This window comes from Coregonus lavaretus (genome assembly GCF_964263955.1).
Source record: "Coregonus lavaretus genome assembly, chromosome: 16".
NCBI lineage: Eukaryota > Metazoa > Chordata > Actinopteri > Salmoniformes > Salmonidae > Coregonus > Coregonus lavaretus.
In genome coordinates, this window is record NC_140003.1 from 3756065 (window position 1) to 3774349 (window position 18285).

General features: G+C 41.4%; 1 protein-coding gene across 1 annotated transcript in view; it reads right to left on the reverse strand.

Moving 5' to 3' along the window:
* Positions 1–11337, reverse strand: part of LOC311143361 (fibroblast growth factor 14-like) — a gene marked incomplete at both ends in the record, with an annotated part of 122238 nt that extends 110901 nt beyond the window's left edge. The window contains one exon of the mRNA XM_084179202.1: positions 11145–11337. Coding sequence (XP_084035328.1) covers positions 11145–11337 — 193 coding nt within the window. The remainder of the gene's footprint in view (positions 1–11144) is intronic.
* Between the last annotated feature and the right edge of the window lie 6948 nt (positions 11338–18285).

Consider the following 18285-nt stretch of genomic DNA (forward strand, 5'->3'; position numbering starts at 1 on the left):
CCACTCCAGGACATTGAAATGCTTCTTGCGAAGCCACTCCTTCGTTGCCCGGGCGGTGTGTTTGGGATCATTGTCATGCTGTAAGACCCAGCCACGTTTCATCTTCAATGCCCTTGCTGATGGAAGGAGGTTTTCACTCAAAATCTCACGATACATGGCACCATTCATTCTTTCCTTTACACGGATCAGTCGTCCTGGTCCCTTTGCAGAAAAACAGCCCCAAAGCATGATGTTTCCACCCCCATGCTTCAAGGTAGGTATGGTGTTCTTTGGATGCAACTCAGCATTCTTTGTCCTCCAAACACGACGAGTTGAGTTTTTACCAAAAAGTTATATTTTGGTTTCATCTGACCATATGACATTCTCCCAATCCTCTTCTGGATCATCCAAATGCACTCTAGCAAACTTCAGACGGGCCTGGACATGTACTGGCTTAAGCAGGGGGACACGTCTGGCACTGCAGGATTTGAGTCCCTGGCGGCGTAGTGTGTTACTGATGGTAGGCTTTGTTACTTTGGTCCCAGCTCTCTGCAGGTCATTCACTAGGTCCCCCCGTGTGGTTCTGGGATTTTTGCTCACCGTTATTCTGAGCATTTTGACCCCACGGGGTGAGATCTTGCGTGGAGCCCCAGATTGAGGGAGATTATCAGTGGTCTTGTATGTCTTCCATTTCCAAATAATTGCTCCCACAGTTGATTTCTTCAAACCAAGCTGCTTACCTATTGCAGATTCAGTCTTCCCAGCCTGGTGCAGGTCTACAATTTTGTTTCTGGTGTCCTTTGTCAGCTCTTTGGTCTTGGCCCTAGTGGAGTTTGGAGTGTGACTGTTTGAGGTTGTGGACAGGTGTCTTTTATACTGATAACAAGTTCAAACAGGTGCCATTAATACAGGTAACGAGTGGAGGACAGAGGAGCCTCTTAAATAAGAAGTTACAGGTCTGTGAGAGCCAGAAATCTTGCTTGTTTGTAGGTGACCAAATACTTATTTTCCACCATAATTTGCAAATAAATTCATTAAAAATCCTACAATGTGATTTTCTGGAGAGAAAAAAATCTCAATTTGTCTGTCATAGTTGACGTGTACCTATGATGAAAATTACAGGCCTCTCTCATCTTTTTAAGTGGGAGAACTTGCACAATTGGTGGCTGACTAAATACTTTTTTTCCCCACTGTAGCAGTTATTTATTCAGACCCATAACCATTCAATCTTCGTGACGATAAGTGAAAGCCTTCTGCATCTAATTACAGTCCTACATTATTCAAGGATGTCATACGAATGATGAATATAAGGGCAACGAAACATATTTAATTGAACTGTTGAAAGCGAGAAAGAAATGAAGCAACAATAGAGAGAGAAAGAGGAGGTAGGCTAATAACATTATGGGAAACATTATGAAAGGTACAGTATACAGTATATGCATCAGCCTATTAATTATACAAGTAGGCCTTATTATATTTCAAAATTCAAATCAAATTCGCTAGCCTATACTTGTAACTTCGTAGGCCGCATGTGCTGCACCAGAATTACATGTTCTCTTCTTGCTTTATCATGGTTTGAACGATGTGCGTATTTCCAGTCCATATAATTAAATAATAATAATTAGTCATTTAGCAGACGCTCTTATCCAGAGCAACTTACATGAGCAATTAGGGTTAAGTGCCTTGCTCAAGGGCACATCGACAGATTGCATAGTCGGCTCGGGGATTAGAACCAGCAACCTTTTGGTTACTGGCACAACACTCTTAACCACTAAGCTACCTGTCACCCTTGTTTCATATAATACAGTATAATACAATACAGTACAGTAATACAGTTCACACTCAAAAAGATTAGCCTACTGGAGCTAGTTTCCTTTATTTACCCAAGAGAGCATATAGCTAGCTACATCTATGGGCTTTTATGTTTTTCTGTCGTGCGTAATGTGCAGTAGCCCATATATATATATATATATATATATATATATATATATATATATTGGATAATGGCCCAATCATTTGGGCTTTTTTGGGCTTGGGCTCATAAAATATTGTAAATGTTGGGCTCATAAAATGTATTTAAATATGACTCATCAGGCTCAGGTAGTGATGAAGATTTTTTAGTAAACTATTGGATAACCAAAGTTAAATCACAGACGTGACAAACATATAGTGAGGATTCTCTGTTGCTAGGCAATAACTTGAATGGTTCCTTTCACTGGGCTTGGGTGTGTGTGTGAAGTGAGAATCTGACCTAGGGTCGAATTGCTCGCTCTTACCTAAATCCATGGCTGTCCTACTTTATCTGTGACTGCAACCAGACTATGACCCTGTGGCTCTCTCTTTAGGCATATCCCTGGAACGAGCCAGGGTTGAACAGAGTTCAGGCTAAAACTTTGTCTTGATTGATTACAGCATGATGGGGTGGGGGTTGTGTATGTTTGAAAGATTAAGTATGGACCTGTCATGTCCAACAATCAATCTTCAGGTCAAGCCCGGGAGAGCCGGGGTTGAACAGAGTTTAAACTGAACATGAGTGTTTTTGCATGACAGGTTTGTAATAATATTGTTTCTGAACTGAATGACAGTCAAATTTAGCCCTATCATAGACTAAGGAAGTGGGCGGAGCAGTAGAGAGCGGGAAACTGAAGATAATGGTAGGAGAACCCCAGAGGGAGGGGCTCTAAACTAGGATGTGTGTGAATATGACTATATAAACGGAGAGTGGAGAGAGAGAGGGGAGGTGCTCTGCAGACCATCACGGCTTTGTCCATTGTAATAAAGTAAATCTTGATTCTACAAAAACTCTGGAAGAACTTTGATTTTTAATAAAGTATAGTGATAATTTTCCACATCAGAAGCATCAGGTTTGAATGTTCCTGCTGATCAAAGCTCTAATCAAATCCAGACATATTTATATGCTTTATAGTGCTTTTGAATGGTACTTCCGATTTTGGCGGGAAATACCAGGTTACTCAGGAGAAAAGTGATTTATTCTCAGGATGGAACATTTGTAAAATACCGGGAAAATATTAAACACTACTCTGGAGCTGAAATGTTGGGTTTTCTTTTACAATAGGGATATTCCTGAGGTAAATGGAGCTGTCACTGTAGACCTGTGATGCTGGGGTTTCTCACTCTCTAAATCTCTCTCGCTCTTTCAGAAAAGGTAACTGTCAATAGGGTGGATACACATGCTCAGCTGCATAAACACGCACACACACACACATACACACAAACACCAACACACACACACACACACACAATCACACATAGCAGCTGCACACCTTACCACCAGCCCAGCCCTGATTGACCTACTTTGGATGTTTCTGGAATATGACAGGGGCTTTTCCAGCCCACATTAGAAAAATATCCTTCTTCTCCATGTTGTCATGGAAGACAACAGGAAGCAAATGAAAAAGCTAGTCCCAGATTTGTTTGTGTTTTCATGTTTGACATGGCAATACATTTATATGATAGCATCAACAGATCGGGGACCTGCAGGTTATCAGAAAGCCACTTTCATTGTTACTCTAGCTGTTTATAGGACTTATGTCAACAATTCATATTCTGATATGAACATTATCCAAACAATATGTAACGATCTCACTTCCATCTCAATATTTTTAAATCTATCATCTACTCAAGTGATGTGGACCGTAGACTGTTTCTCATGCATCAAGGGAAAGAACATCCATCGATTGTTTCAATACAAAGATGAGTGTGCAGCCCTTTCGTGGCTTTACATTACAGTACAGGGTGTTCTCTGACTGTCTTGCATTTAGATATTTCCTATACAATCAAGATAACTAGTGCCTTCCACTATGGTTTAATATGACATTTGGGTGTGAAACGCCTCAAGAATAGGTGGCAACAAAAGGGAAAAATCAAATGATTCCAGGAATAAATATGTTCCATTGGAAGAGGCAATGTTGATAATGGATTTTCCTAGTAAAAAAAAAAGCCGGACAGAAACACTGCTCCTAGTCTAGTGTACTAATGTAGTAATATATATATATATACAGTGAGGGAAAAAAGTATTTGATCCCCTGCTGATTTTGTACATTTGCCCACTGACAAAGACATGATCAGTCTATAATGTTAATGGTAGGTTTATTTGAACATTGAGAGACAGAATAACAACAACAAAAATCCAGAAAAACGCATGTCAAAAATGTTATAAATTGATTTGCATTTTAATGAGGGAAATAAGTATTTGACCCCTCTGCAAAACATGACTTAGTACTTGGTGGCAAAATCCTTGTTGGCAATCACAGAGGTCAGACGTTTCTTGTAGTTGGCCACCAGGTTTGCACACATCTCAGAAGGGATTTTGTCCCACTCCTCTTTGCAGATCTTCTCCAAGTCATTAAAGTTTCGAGGCTGACGTTTGGCAACTCGAACCTTCAGCTCCCTCCACAGATGTTCTATGTGATTAAGGTCTGGAGACTGGCTAGGCCACTCCAGGACCTTAATGCGCTTCTTCTTGAGCCACTCCTTTGTTGCCTTGGCCGTGTGTTTTGGGTCATTGTCAAGCTGGAATACCCATCCACGACCCATTTTCAATGCCCTGGCTGAGGGAAGGAGGTTCTTACCCAAGGTTTGACGGTACATGGCCCCGTCCATTGTCCCTTTGATGCGGTGAAGTTGTCCTGTCTCCTTAGCAGAAAAACACCCCCAAAGCATAATGTTTCCACCTCCATGTTTGACGGTGGGAATGGTGTTCTTGGGGTCATAGGCAGCATTCCTCCTCCTCCAAACACGGCGAGTTGAGTTGATGCCAAAGAGCTCCATTTTGGTCTCATCTGACCACAACACTTTCACCCAGTTCTCCTCTGAATCATTCAGATGTTCATTGGCAAACTTCAGACGGGCCTGTATATGTGCTTTCTTGAGCAGGGGGACCTTGCGGGCGCTGCAGGATTTCAGTCCTTCCCGGCGTAGTGTGTTACCAATTGTTTTCTTGGTGACTATGGTCCCAGCTGCCTTGAGATCATTGACAAGATCCTCCCATGTAGTTCTGGGCTGATTCCTCACCGTTCTCATGATCATTGCAACTCCACGAGTTGAGATCTTACATGGAGCCCCAGGCCGAGGGAGATTGACAGTTCTTTTGTGTTTCTTCCATTTGCGAATAATCGCACCAACTGTTGTCACCTTCTCACCAAGCTGCTTGGCGATGGTCTTGTAGCCCATTCCAGTCTATAATCTTGTCCCTGACATCCTTGGAGAGCTCTTTGGTCTTGGCCATGGTGGAGAGTTTGGAATCTGATTGATTGATTGCTTCTGTGGACAGGTGTCTTTTATACAGGTAACAAACTGAAATTAGGAGCACTCCCTTTAAGATTGTGCTCCTAATCTCAGCTCGTTACCTGTATAAAAGACACCTGGGAGCCAGAAATCTTTCTGATTGAGAGGGGGTCAAATACTTATTTCCCTCATTAAAATGCAAATCAATTTCTAACATTTTTGACATGCATTTTTTTGAATTTTTTGGTTGTTATTCTGTCTCTCACTGTTCAAATAAACCTATCATTACAATTATAGACTGATCATTTCTTTGTCAGTGGGCAAACGTACAAAATCAGCAGGGGATCAAATACTTTGTTCCCTCACTGTATATATATATATATATATACAGTGGGGAGAACAAGTATTTGATACACTGCCGATTTTGCAGGTTTTCCTACTTACAAAGCATGTAGAGGTCTGTAATGTTTATCATAGGTACACTTCAACTGTGAGAGACGGAATCTAAAACAAAAATCCAGAAAATCACATTGTATGATTTTTAAGTAATTAATTTGCATTTTATTGCATGACATAAGTATTTGATACATCAGAAAAGCAGAACTTAATATTTGGTACAGAAACCTTTGTTTGCAATTACAGAGATCATATGTTTCCTGTAGGTCTTGACCAGGTTTACATACACTGCAGCAGGGATTTTGGCCCACTCCTCCATACAGACCTTCTCCAGATCCTTCAGGTTTCGGGGCTGTCGCTGGGCAATACGGACTTTCAGCTCCCTCCAAAGATTTTCTATTGGTTTCAGGTCTGGAGACTGGCTAGGCCACTCCAGGACCTTGAGATGCTTCTTACGGAGCCACTCCTTAGTTGCCCTGGCTGTGTGTTTCGGGTCGTTGTCATGCTGGAAGACCCAGCCACGACCCATCTTCAATGCTCTTACTGAGGGAAGGAGGTTGTTGGCCAAGATCTCACGATACATGGCCCCATCCATCCTCCCCTCAATACGGTGCAGTCGTCCTGTCCCCTTTGCAGAAAAGCATCCCCAAAGAATGATGTTTCCACCTCCATGCTTCACGGTTGGGATGGTGTTCTTGGGGTTGTACTCATCCTTCTTCTTCCTCCAAACACGGCGAGTGGAGTTTAGACCAAAAAGCTATATTTTTGTCTCATCAGACCACATGACCTTCTCCCATTCCTCCTCTGGATCATCCAGATGGTCATTGGCAAACTTCAGACGGGCCTGGACATGCGCTGGCTTGAGCAGGGGGACCTTGCGTGCGCTGCAGGATTTTAATCCATGACGGCGTAGTGTGTTACTAATGGTTTTCTTTGAGACTGTGGTCCCAGCTCTCTTCAGGTCATTGACCAGGTCCTGCCGTGTAGTGCTGGGCTGATCCCTCACCTTCCTCATGATCATTGATGCCCCACGAGGTGAGATCTTGCATGGAGCCCCAGACCGAGGGTGATTGACCGTCATCTTGAACTTCTTCAATTTTCTAATAATTGCGCCAACAGTTGTTGCCTTCTCACCAAGCTGCTTGCCTATTGTCCTGTAGCCCATCCCAGCCTTGTGCAGGTCTACAATTCTATCCCTGACGTCCTTACACAGCTCTCTGGTCTTGGCCATTGTGGAGAGGTTGGAGTCTGTTTGATTGAGTGTGTGGACAGGTGTCTTTTCAGGTAACGAGTTCAAACAGGTGCAGTTAATACAGGTAATGAGTGGAGAACAGGAGGGCTTCTTAAAGAAAAACTAACAGGTCTGTGAGAGCCGGAATTCTTACTGGTTGGTAGGTGATCAAATACTTATGTCATGCAATAAAATGCAAATTAATTACTTAAAAATCATACAATGTGATTTTCTGGATTTTTGTTTTAGATTCCGTCTCTCACAGTTGAAGTGTACCTATGATAAAAATTACAGACCTCTACATGCTTTGTAAGTAGGAAAACCTGCAAAATCGGCAGTGTATCAAATACTTGTTCTCCCCACTGTATATATATATATATATATATATATATATATATATATATATATATATATATATATATACTTAATCGACAAAACAATAAGAACACCTTCCTAATATTGAGTTTTCCATGATATAGACTGACCAGGTGAATCCAGGTGAAGGCTATGATCCCTTATTGATGTCACTTGTTAAATCAACTTCAATCAGTGTATCAGTCCACTAAATCCAAGCAGTTTTATCAGTCTACTCTGGCCTACTTGGAGTACACAGTGAGCGCGTGCGCAATTTACAATGGATGCACATGCTGCGTTAGCGCTGCTACAAGATCTGAATGAAAACGACTCAGATGGCGGGGAGAAATGAATCATGACATCTCTGAGGATTATTCTTCTGATTCTGAGTCTCAGCCTGAATAACCTGCACCGCTGAGGCCTTAGTGCAAAAAAACTGAACGGTGCGCACCTTGCAGGTGACCGCGCCACCACCAAATGAAACAGTGAGACAAGAGAGAAGAAGGGACGGCACCGTTTCGATAGAACAAGCCGGTGACAATGCTAGAGCCGATTATCAGCACAAAATGTCATCACTGACAGAGCAGGCCCTACATCTCAAGCAATAAACAACATCAGCAATGCACTTACCAGCTTTCGTTGTTTATCTGACATTTTTGCAAATTTATTGAAAATGAAATACAGAAATTCCTAATTTATATAATTATTCACAACCCTGAGTCAATACATGTTAGAATCACCTTTGGCAGCGATTACAGCTGTGAGTCTTTCTGGGTAAGTCTCTAAGAGCTTTGCACACCTGTATTGTACAATATTTGCACATTTATTATCATTTGTAATTCTTCCAGCTCTGTCAAGTTGGTTGTTGATCATTGCTAGACAGCCATTTTCAAGTCTAGCCATAGATTTTCAAGCCAATTTAAGTCAAAACTTTAACTCAGCCACTCAGCAACATTCAATGTCGTATTGGCAATCAACTCCAGTGTATATTTGGCCTTGTGTTTTAGGTTATTGTCCTGCTGAAAGGTGAATTCATCTCCCAGTGTCTGGTGGAAAGCAGACTGAACCAGGTTTTCCTCTAGGATTTAGCCTGTGCTTAGCTCCATTCCATTTCTTTAATATCCTGAAAAACTTCCCAGTCCTTAACGTTTACAAGCATACCCATAACATTATGCAGCCACTACTTGAAAATATGGAGAGTGCTCCTCAGTAAGGTGTTGTATTGGATTTGCCCCAAACATAACACTTCATATTCAGGACAAAATATGAATTGCTTTGCCAAATTTTTGCAGTATTACTTTAGTGCCTTGTTGCAAACAGGATAAATGTTTTGGAATATTTTTATACCGTACAGGCTTCCTTCTTTTCACTCTGTCCATTAGGTTAGTATTGTGGAGTAACTACAATATTGATCCATCCTCAGTTTTGTCCTATCACAGCCATTCAACTCTGTAACTGTTTTAAAGTCACCTCCGACATCTGAAATTCACTGCTCGACTGAGGGACCCACCTTACAGATAATTGTATGTGTGGGGTACAGAGATGAGGTAGTCATTACACAATCATGTTAAACACTATTCTTGCACAGTGAATCCATGCAACTTATTATGTGACTTGTTAAGCACATTTTTACTCCTGAATTTATTTAGGCTTGCCATAAGTGGTTGAATAATTATTGACTTATTGACAGTATGAATAAAAAAATATGCACTCACTAACTGTAAGTCGCTCTGGATAAGAGTGTCTGCTAAATTACTAAAATGTGAAAATGTGACTCAAGACATTTCAGCTTTTCATTTTTCATGAATACAAAAACATAAAAAAATACTCAAATAATTTTTGGGACCTCACTAAAACTCAGACCCTGGCTACGGCCCTGAATGCTTCTCAGGGCACAGTCACTGAAAACTCATTGTCATTCTTAAAGGCTGAAACACTGACACACAAACATACACATGCACACACATCCACAGTCACGCACACCCACACACGCATGCACACATACCCACACACACAAACACACACAAACAAACAGACAGAGAGGCCCTGAGTTGTGTACCGGCTCTCTAATAAAATGTTGTCAAGGCGTTGTGGGGGTAATTTATCAGGCGGGGTAAGCCTGCCATCAGTGTCTTTGACTCCGGAATTTATTAGCAACAGATTCCCCCCATAGACACCAGTGGCAGGTAGTAAGATACATACCCACACCACAGAGCCCACACTGCCTATTATGGTTTGATCAGGTCCATTTTGGGGATTTCCACACATAGGGGAAAACATTAGCAGGGTCTGTAGAAAATAATTGACCTTTTATAAACACATTTCATGCAATTCTACATAATTCACATGATATCATTGTTTTCATACCACACACATGGCCAAATGCAGGCTACTGTGCAACTTGCTATTCAGGTAGAATGCAATTTTGGAACTGTATTTATATTTTTGTATTTATAATCATATTTGTATTATTATTATTATTATTATTATTATTATTATTATTATTATTATTATTATTATTGTATATCATTTTGTGTGTGTGTGTGTGTGTGTGTGTGTGTGTGTGTGTGTGTGTGTGTGTGTGTGTGTGTGTGTGTGTGCCAATTTGTAAGTCGCTCTGGATAAGAGCGTCTGCTAAATGACGTAAATGTAAATGTAAATGTGTGCGTGTGTGTACGGGTATGTGCTGGTTTATGGGTGTGCATGTGTGTGTCAACAGTAGTGTTGTCAGAGTAACTAAATCAGGTGGCATTAATTGGATGATAATACTGAAGAAAACTGAAAGCAGTAGTAGCCAATCATATATTGATGACCAAGAAGGTCAATTGTTGTCAGAAAAGACACACGGAGACCAATCCGAGTCATTCACAGAAACAGGTGTGGTGCTGGCATTCTTACATGAAAAACTGCTCATTATTTTCAAATGATCTACATATACAAATAATATATGAATCTACATTATTAAAATGTATAGAGGAAACCGAACAACTTTAGAAGTAGAGAGATAGCATCTCTTCTGCAACAGGTTTGACACCTGATGATGCGAGATAATAATCTCACTGTCCTTTCTTCCCTCATCCTCTACAGAGACTGAGTAGAAAACTTTTTCAGATATAGCCTATAAATACAATCCTTCCCAAATGGAGACATACTAGTTGCCTAATGGTTGCACCGAAACACCGGTTGAAAGTGTAGACCTACTTTATCAGCCGCAGGTAGCTGGGCTATATTAGACAGAAAATGCATATGACATTTCATAAGTGGACGGAATATCGCAGGATATAATGAAAGGCCGTTGCCAACCGGTTCCATAAAAGTATGCGAGGAAAGTTTTTTTTTGAAAGGCGCAACCTCTCCGAGGGGAATATTGACCTTTTAGGTTACACAGCAATGGATTTTCGTTGTTCGTTCTGGTCATGTGCAAGGCTTTGTTATATGCACTATGCAGTTCAGTATGAGCTTCATAGCCGCCGGGCCGATTCGAGCTATACGTGGTGACAGCTCCGTCTAGAGAATCACGCACAGCTCGTCTGTTGCCTGTCATCTATCTGAGATTGCATGTAAATCAGGGGTAAATGTATTTTTTCTCTCTCTCTCCCTCCTGCCTTTTAGTCACCAACAAACAGACCCCTATATTGTCCATCGTAAGAACCATGGGATTGGCCACCACATATTCAACATGCGTTTTTTCTCCTTCTGTTCTACGTTGAGCTATGCACGATCGGAAAGACAGTGTAAATAGTAACACCGTAATGGTTTATCCCATGAGTGTAGTGAATTATTGATATTAAATCTATGTTATTGGACATATTTGTTTGCCTACTTCCCAGTGAGGGGTTCCCCAAATGAATGATGTGTGGAAACAGGTTGACGTTACTGCACAATACGTTACCCACACCTGGCACCTCACACACATGGTACACACAACTTCTCACACCTTGTCTCCGTAGTCTCCTCTTCTTCAGGCCGAAGATACGCACTTTGGAGAAGATGTCGACCAGGTTGCCATTGCAGAGCCCCTTGTTCTTAATGGGGCTCTTCCTCCGTCTGTTCTGGGGTGGTCGGTCTACATGCTGCTCCCGTGCCTCCCTCTTCTTCCGGATCAGACCGCTGGCGATAGCGGCTGCCATGGCTCAATGTCTCACTGCTGCTCAGGTCCGGTCCGCACTCCGTCCGCACACGGAGCGCAGACCACATAAACAACCGCCTCTAGTCGCTTGCAGCTCAAGTCACAGTCCCATGGTGGCGGCTAGATGGTCCGGTCCGTGGTGTTGAATCAGGTAGGTATTTCAATACTTCTTCTTGATAACTGCTTTTATTGTCCCGACATTACATTTTAGTGCTTAGGAAACATTTCGTTATCATTAATTGTACGATTCGTGAGCATCATGAAAACGTTGTCATACAATTATTTAATTACATATTTTCATCAGGAGTTGAAGAAATTGCTTGGCAAAAACTCACCCCGAACGAGATAGCTCAAAAGTCATTTATGCGTATTGATTTTCGGTTCATTGGGTGACACTTCCATCTCCTCCTAAATGTCTAGTGTCTGTTATAGCCTCCCCTTCCCACGCTCCTTTTGTCTTCTTTCCCTCCTCTCCTCTTGGAGACCGGATTCAGAACTCAGCACCCTGGACAGCGGCAGCCACGCAGTGTTGAGTGTCTGTGTCGACAGCCCGTCCAAACAAACGAAAGCGCTTTTCTGGGTGATTATCACTGTCGGACGACCGGCACTCACTCACTAGAGTACAGCACAGGAGAACACGACATTTACGAAGACAAGTTGAACATGTAATAGCCTAGGCAACACTGCTCCTGAAATGGCCATTCATCTTGGAGAGTCAAATATTAGACAGTAAATGTCAGTAAGATAAATAGGCTACAACACCAAAAAGTAAGCTAAAAATCAAACGTGTCTAAATCTATTGAATTGCAATATAGGCTACCTATCTGACTGCATGGCATGCGTTTTCACAACGTCTTCTCCTTGTATATTCCATTTTCCCTTCACAGCTGGACTGTCATTGTAGATTGGTGTTGTGGTAGAGAAACAAACACAACATGGATGATTGTACACCGATTGGAGATAGGGAGAAAAAAATGTAATCAAAGCTGACCCTTGTCCTGTGCGGATGACGTCTGCACGGTGTGACAACTACATGCACATAGATCAATTTAAGACTTTGCCCAAAGCGGAGGAGGCAATACGGATGTCCGGATTTGAATATTAAACCCATAATTCCTTGAAAAGACAGCAATCAGGTGTGTAATCAAAAAGACAGGATAGGAGATGCGGCTGCATAGGCTATAGGCAACATTGTACACGCACACCTTTCCCGCGCAAAAGCGCATTTTCCATCAATCCCCGCGCTGCAAGAAAAACTATGAGCGGTGAAGAGACTCGCTTCCGTCTATAGATCGACAATCTTCGACATCAACAAGTCTTAACCGCTCCTTTGCACTCGCCTCAAAGAGGACAGAGCAGAATACCCTCCCTCCCTCCCTCCCTCTCATTCGACCATTCGAGCCCAATACATCGCTTTAGGCGGAATGAACCGGGGTCTGTCCGGCTGTTGCCATGAGCCGGTAGTAAGATTCGACACTTCAAGGCGGCTTCAGCTTGCAATAACTGAAGCCCCCGCTCGGAACTGGCAACTCTGGCAACTGAATTGCGATGGGCATTTCATAGGCTAGTTACATCTCTGGCTGAGAATACATCTATTTGTATATGGTTTAAGGTGTAGGCTATGTGACCGTTCACCATAGCATCTATCCATGTATATTGCCCGGTAGCCTAAGCATGACCCAGGTCAGGGGTGAGTAAACGGTGCATCAAAATGTAGGCTACTGAACTCATCGCAAATCTAATTAAATCATTTTACGACAGAAAAGTGTGTGGTCTGAAGGAATAGCCTAACTGCAAAAACAAATGCTAATAAAATATGTAACTCAAGTAGGCTAATTTGCGTGATGATAGGATATGGGAATGATCAGTATTGCCATTTTATCTCATACAATAATATCACTGCATACGTACGTGACTAATGGCAGATCATGAAACCGGGAGGTCAAGAATGATTCTTTTAAGTTAAGCTTTTCTGTCTTTTCTCAAGGCCCCTGTTGCCTGCGATCTCCGTCAGTCTCTCACTCACTTTCGGGCTCATTAATTTCAGCACCATGTCTTCAGCACCATCTCTCTCGCTCTCTCTCTCTCTCACACATACACACACACACACACACACACACACACCCACCCACCCACCCACCCACCCACCCACACACACACACACACACACACACACACACACACACACACACACACACACACACACACACACACACACACACACACACTGGGTGCACATTCCTCATTGCTGGATAAACGGTGGAGAAAACCGTTAACAAAAAACATAGACACATTCATATTCATATTCAGAAGACTCTTCCGAAAAATTATTTGCCATGTGAAATATTTGATGTCCACTTTTCTCGTTTAGCATCTCTCAACATGCTGGATTGGTGGTGCCAATACTATAAAACACAAAACATTAAATGTTTTCTCCCTTATGATTTCCAGAGACAACATTCACATACACATAATTAAAAAACTCAAGAGAGCCATCTGCCGTTTGTCGCTGCTATTAAACAACTGGGAACATTTGGGGACAGTGGCATCGCTGTAGGCTACGCTCCCTTTCCACACACGATCATAGCCTCCACTTGTTGATGTCATGTCAAGGCATACCGGGCTGAGTTGCATTGCCAAACGCCGGGGGGTGTAAGACCATCTCACCTTATTAAATCAAATGTATGTGCCATGCTGGTTGAGCAGCGTTTCCCCCCGGCTACAGTAGGCCAACCCTTGTGACCAGCCTATAGGCGTGCCTGTCTTCGCATGTAAATGCTTCGCGGAAATATTGCGTTAATTGACAGTGCAGTGCAGTTTGCGTTTCAGCCAGCAGCGGACACTGTCAGCCCAACAATGACTCTACACGTAGGTACAGTGCACCATCAGCACAGTGCAAGGACTGTATGAAATTATAGTCTGGCTATAATGTATTACATAATATCACTGAAAGTGAATGCAATTTGATCCAATGGTTACTATAACATTAATTAATGTTCAATTTGAACATTGACAGGAGTATGTTTTCCATATAGAGACAATCTTTAAAAAACATATTGCACAATTAATTACTTACTGCTGTATGGGGCATAACATGAGAGGCTCATGTACAGTAATAATGAGCTTTTCTGTAAATTACCCAAATATTCTAATCTTTACCCAATGCAATTGCAGGGCAACATGCACAGTCTAGATAAACGATCAAATTGCAAATGATCTTTGCTGAGTTTTTCTTTTTCCACAGTCAATAAATGGACATCATTTTAAATCAGTGTGTATCTCATCCCCTAAGCGAGGAGAATTACACGTCCCCAGCTACTTGCAGAAAGAAACACATTCATTTGGAAATATTACAGTAGCATGTTCAAGGAGTGGCAATACATCTCTATAAAAACTAATTTATAGAGCATATAAATATTACCATGAGTATGGAGCTACAGTTTGCTGTGTCCTCATCGGCAACCTGGATTTAGACTGCTGCGTTACAATATGATACTGAGTAGTCAACACAGAATTTGGGGATAGATACACTGTTCCTTCGCAGAGTGGAGACGTAGACGTACAGTATCTAGAACATACATGTAGAGGCTCTACAGCAGTAATGCAAACAACGGTCTGCGATTTAATCTTGTTCAATTCAACACAGCCAAGTATCCTCATAGAAGCCTGCTGCTGTACTCTACGTGCCGTGCGGCTCTCTGTGATGTGGATAGAGTGGCAGAAGCTACTGCACATCTATGTGGAAATGGAATCCATGACACACTATCTATGTTGAATATGTCTATGCCATGGTGAAAGATAAGCCTGGGTAGGATACTGAACAGGACATTCAACATTATATCAACCTGCATAGTATGTGAGTTAACTTCAGATAGTGCATGTTAATAAATAATTGAGCATACCTCCATGTCTAACCCAGACTACTATATACTACCCTCAGATACTACTGCAAAACCAACCACCCACTCCCCTTGAGGTAATACATTTTGACATTTTGATATTAGACACATAACCTTATTGTAAGACATAAAGGATCAAAAATGCTTATAACAAGTAATAAAGCATTATACCTCTTTAAATAAAGCATTTTCTACTGCTTCTGCTCTTCCATTGGTCACTGTCCTGTAGATAGAAAGTTGAGGACATACCTACATGTCTTTTCCTTCGGAAAGTGTGGGACTCCATGGCCGACCCATTCCAACCCTTAGCAGACTATGAGCCCTTCCTTACTGCATAGGATCTGACCTGCAATGATTTATGCCCCATTTATACAGCTTATACTAGGAGATAACGTTGTTAGTGTGAACTGACAGTCCGCCCCAAACTGTTCAAATTAATTTGTCACTTATGTGCTCTTTAAGGCAGGGACATGGGAAAGAAGAGTTTCTGTTTTAGAGCTGATGTATTGCACTGATAACGACTGAAACTACAGTGGGACTGTCATACTTACCTATACTGTATGACCAAAATGTCAAAAATCAAATACAATTGTAATTAGACACTACTAGGGCACCGAAATCAACTGTGACTTAACACAACATCGCTATAGACAGATATATGATGAAAATGTCCTAAACTTGATGAGAATTGCTCTAAAAGGTCAAATAGAAATGGTAGAGTTGGTCTTGTTAGTATACTCACACTAACTGATCCATCAGGGCTGGACATACTAATCAAATCTCCTTCCTCAGAATTACGTTAGTGCGGAGGAACACAAATTGTCACCGAATGGGACTTCAATAAACAAGGCTGCAGATTATTCCTATTACTTTGGGTCGCTCCGGGGGCCTCTCCTCTCCTCTAGCACCCTCCCTGATGGGGTAAATTGCAGTCACCACTTTTTCAGGACAGACTGAGATGAGAAAAAGAAGAAATATCAAACGCTTCAATGGCAGAAATATAATTACATTACAATATCAAAGTAATTGAAAAATCATAATTTAATTGAGGATGGAGTAATGATTTTGCATAGTGGCAAATTAAGTTGTTTCACTCCCTTTTTCTCTCGCTCTTCGCTAAGCTGTAGGGTTTAATCAAATACTAGAAATGTCACTACTCACTAGTCCATCCAGTGAGGCAATCAGATGCAGGGTCCTTAAAAATAACTGTCTTAGCCAGCGAAACATGACTGTTTGTATGTGTGTGTGTGTGTGTGTGTGTGTGTGTGTGTGTGTGTGTGTGTGTGTGTGTGTGTGTGTGCCAGTGTGTGTGTGGCTACGTGTTGTTGCATGTGTGCCTGCTTGCAGATACCAATATACAAGCCCTAAACTTCAGTTCAGAGCACAATCCAATCTCCATGAATTATAGAAGACTGAAAACAACCCGTTGTTTTTACAATAACTGACTGATCGTTGAAAACACGATGACACTGAATGCATTTACATGGATATGGACATTAATGATTGAAGTGTATCGTATAATAGCAAGATTTAAAAGGTGTTGAAAACACTGGGAAAGTGAAAAAATGATCTTGTATTGGGCAACATATAGCTGGTACTATACATCCCATAGGGACAAACAAGCACACATGAACATAATATTCCAAAAAAAGAAAAGGTGATAGGATCTCCCAATTTTTTTTCAAGGCAGGTGCTCTTAGTTATTAAAAAGTTGACGCGTTTCGACCTCAATCCTTCTTTGTCAAAGCTTGTTTACAAATATTGTTCTAATCATCCTGCATTCATATGAGTTCACACTGCCTGGCTCATTTTAAGTAGATTAAATATATACAAGGGGTGGGACTAATCCTGCATGCTGATTGGTTAAAACCACATTCCAGCTGGTGCCTATTCCACAAGTTACCACCGGCTAAATCTATGACGTTACAATGCCTATTTACTCTGTTCCATCTGACTGAGCAACCAACATTCTCATCAGCCCAGCCAGGCAATTTATAAACTTGATCTCCACTATAAAAAGCATCTAGACATTATCTTACATTTCTTTTAGACTAACATTTAGTTTTCAACAGTGGAGATTTGTATAAACCTTGCTGTCTGTCTCTCCGACATTTGCAACATTGATTCAATATTGAAATTCGATCTCCAGCTGTACCATAGTAATGAACATGTTGGGATGAGACAGACAGGCAGACATCTTTTCTCAGCCAGTCGAAATCATGAATCAGCATCATTTTTATGGATCTATACAAATAACTATCAATTGAAAATAGGTAAAACGAAACGAACTGCAGCTAGTTTGCTGTCTTTCTAGTTTCAGTTTGAAGTGATTGTGTTAGTTGTGTTGTTGGCTAGCTCCTCTCTGAACAACAGTGTCCTGACAAGAGAGTACATTTTCTATGCCAGGCAAAATTGTGCATCATTAGCTCATTGTTATGGATGTATCCAAATAAATGTCACTAGAAAACAGCTTAAACTAACACAAATGCAGCTACTTTGCTGTTATTCTGGCTGCACTTTTTGACGTGACTGTAAGTTAGCCGTAGTTGGCTAGTTAGCAAGCCAGGTATAATAATGTTGCCAGCCAGTATGGCAATGGAACATTTAGAACAAACAACTTGGTCACGTCCATAGATACAGAACAAAAAGACTGAACGACTGGGTCGCATCTCTGGCAACCGAACAGATAGAACGAACAACCAGCCGGCTTGGGTAGCAACCCTAGATTTGTGTCAGAACTATATTTTGTGGAAGGATGAAATAGTATGAATAATTAATGAAAACAACATTTTTAATGAAAATATGTCAATCATTGTTTGAATATGTTGGTAATCCATTGTATAAAAGTGATAATGCCCTCGACTTCATCTCGGGCCTAACAATACCCATGCCAATATCTCCTCCAAACACCGGCTTCTTGGGCATTATCACTTAAATATTGCACATCGAAGGGCAAGTCAAGCTAAGAACAAAAAAACAACCCTCAACAATGGCAACCCATCAATCAGGTCTGGAGGGGCAGACCCCCACCTGTTTAGCAAAAAAAAAAA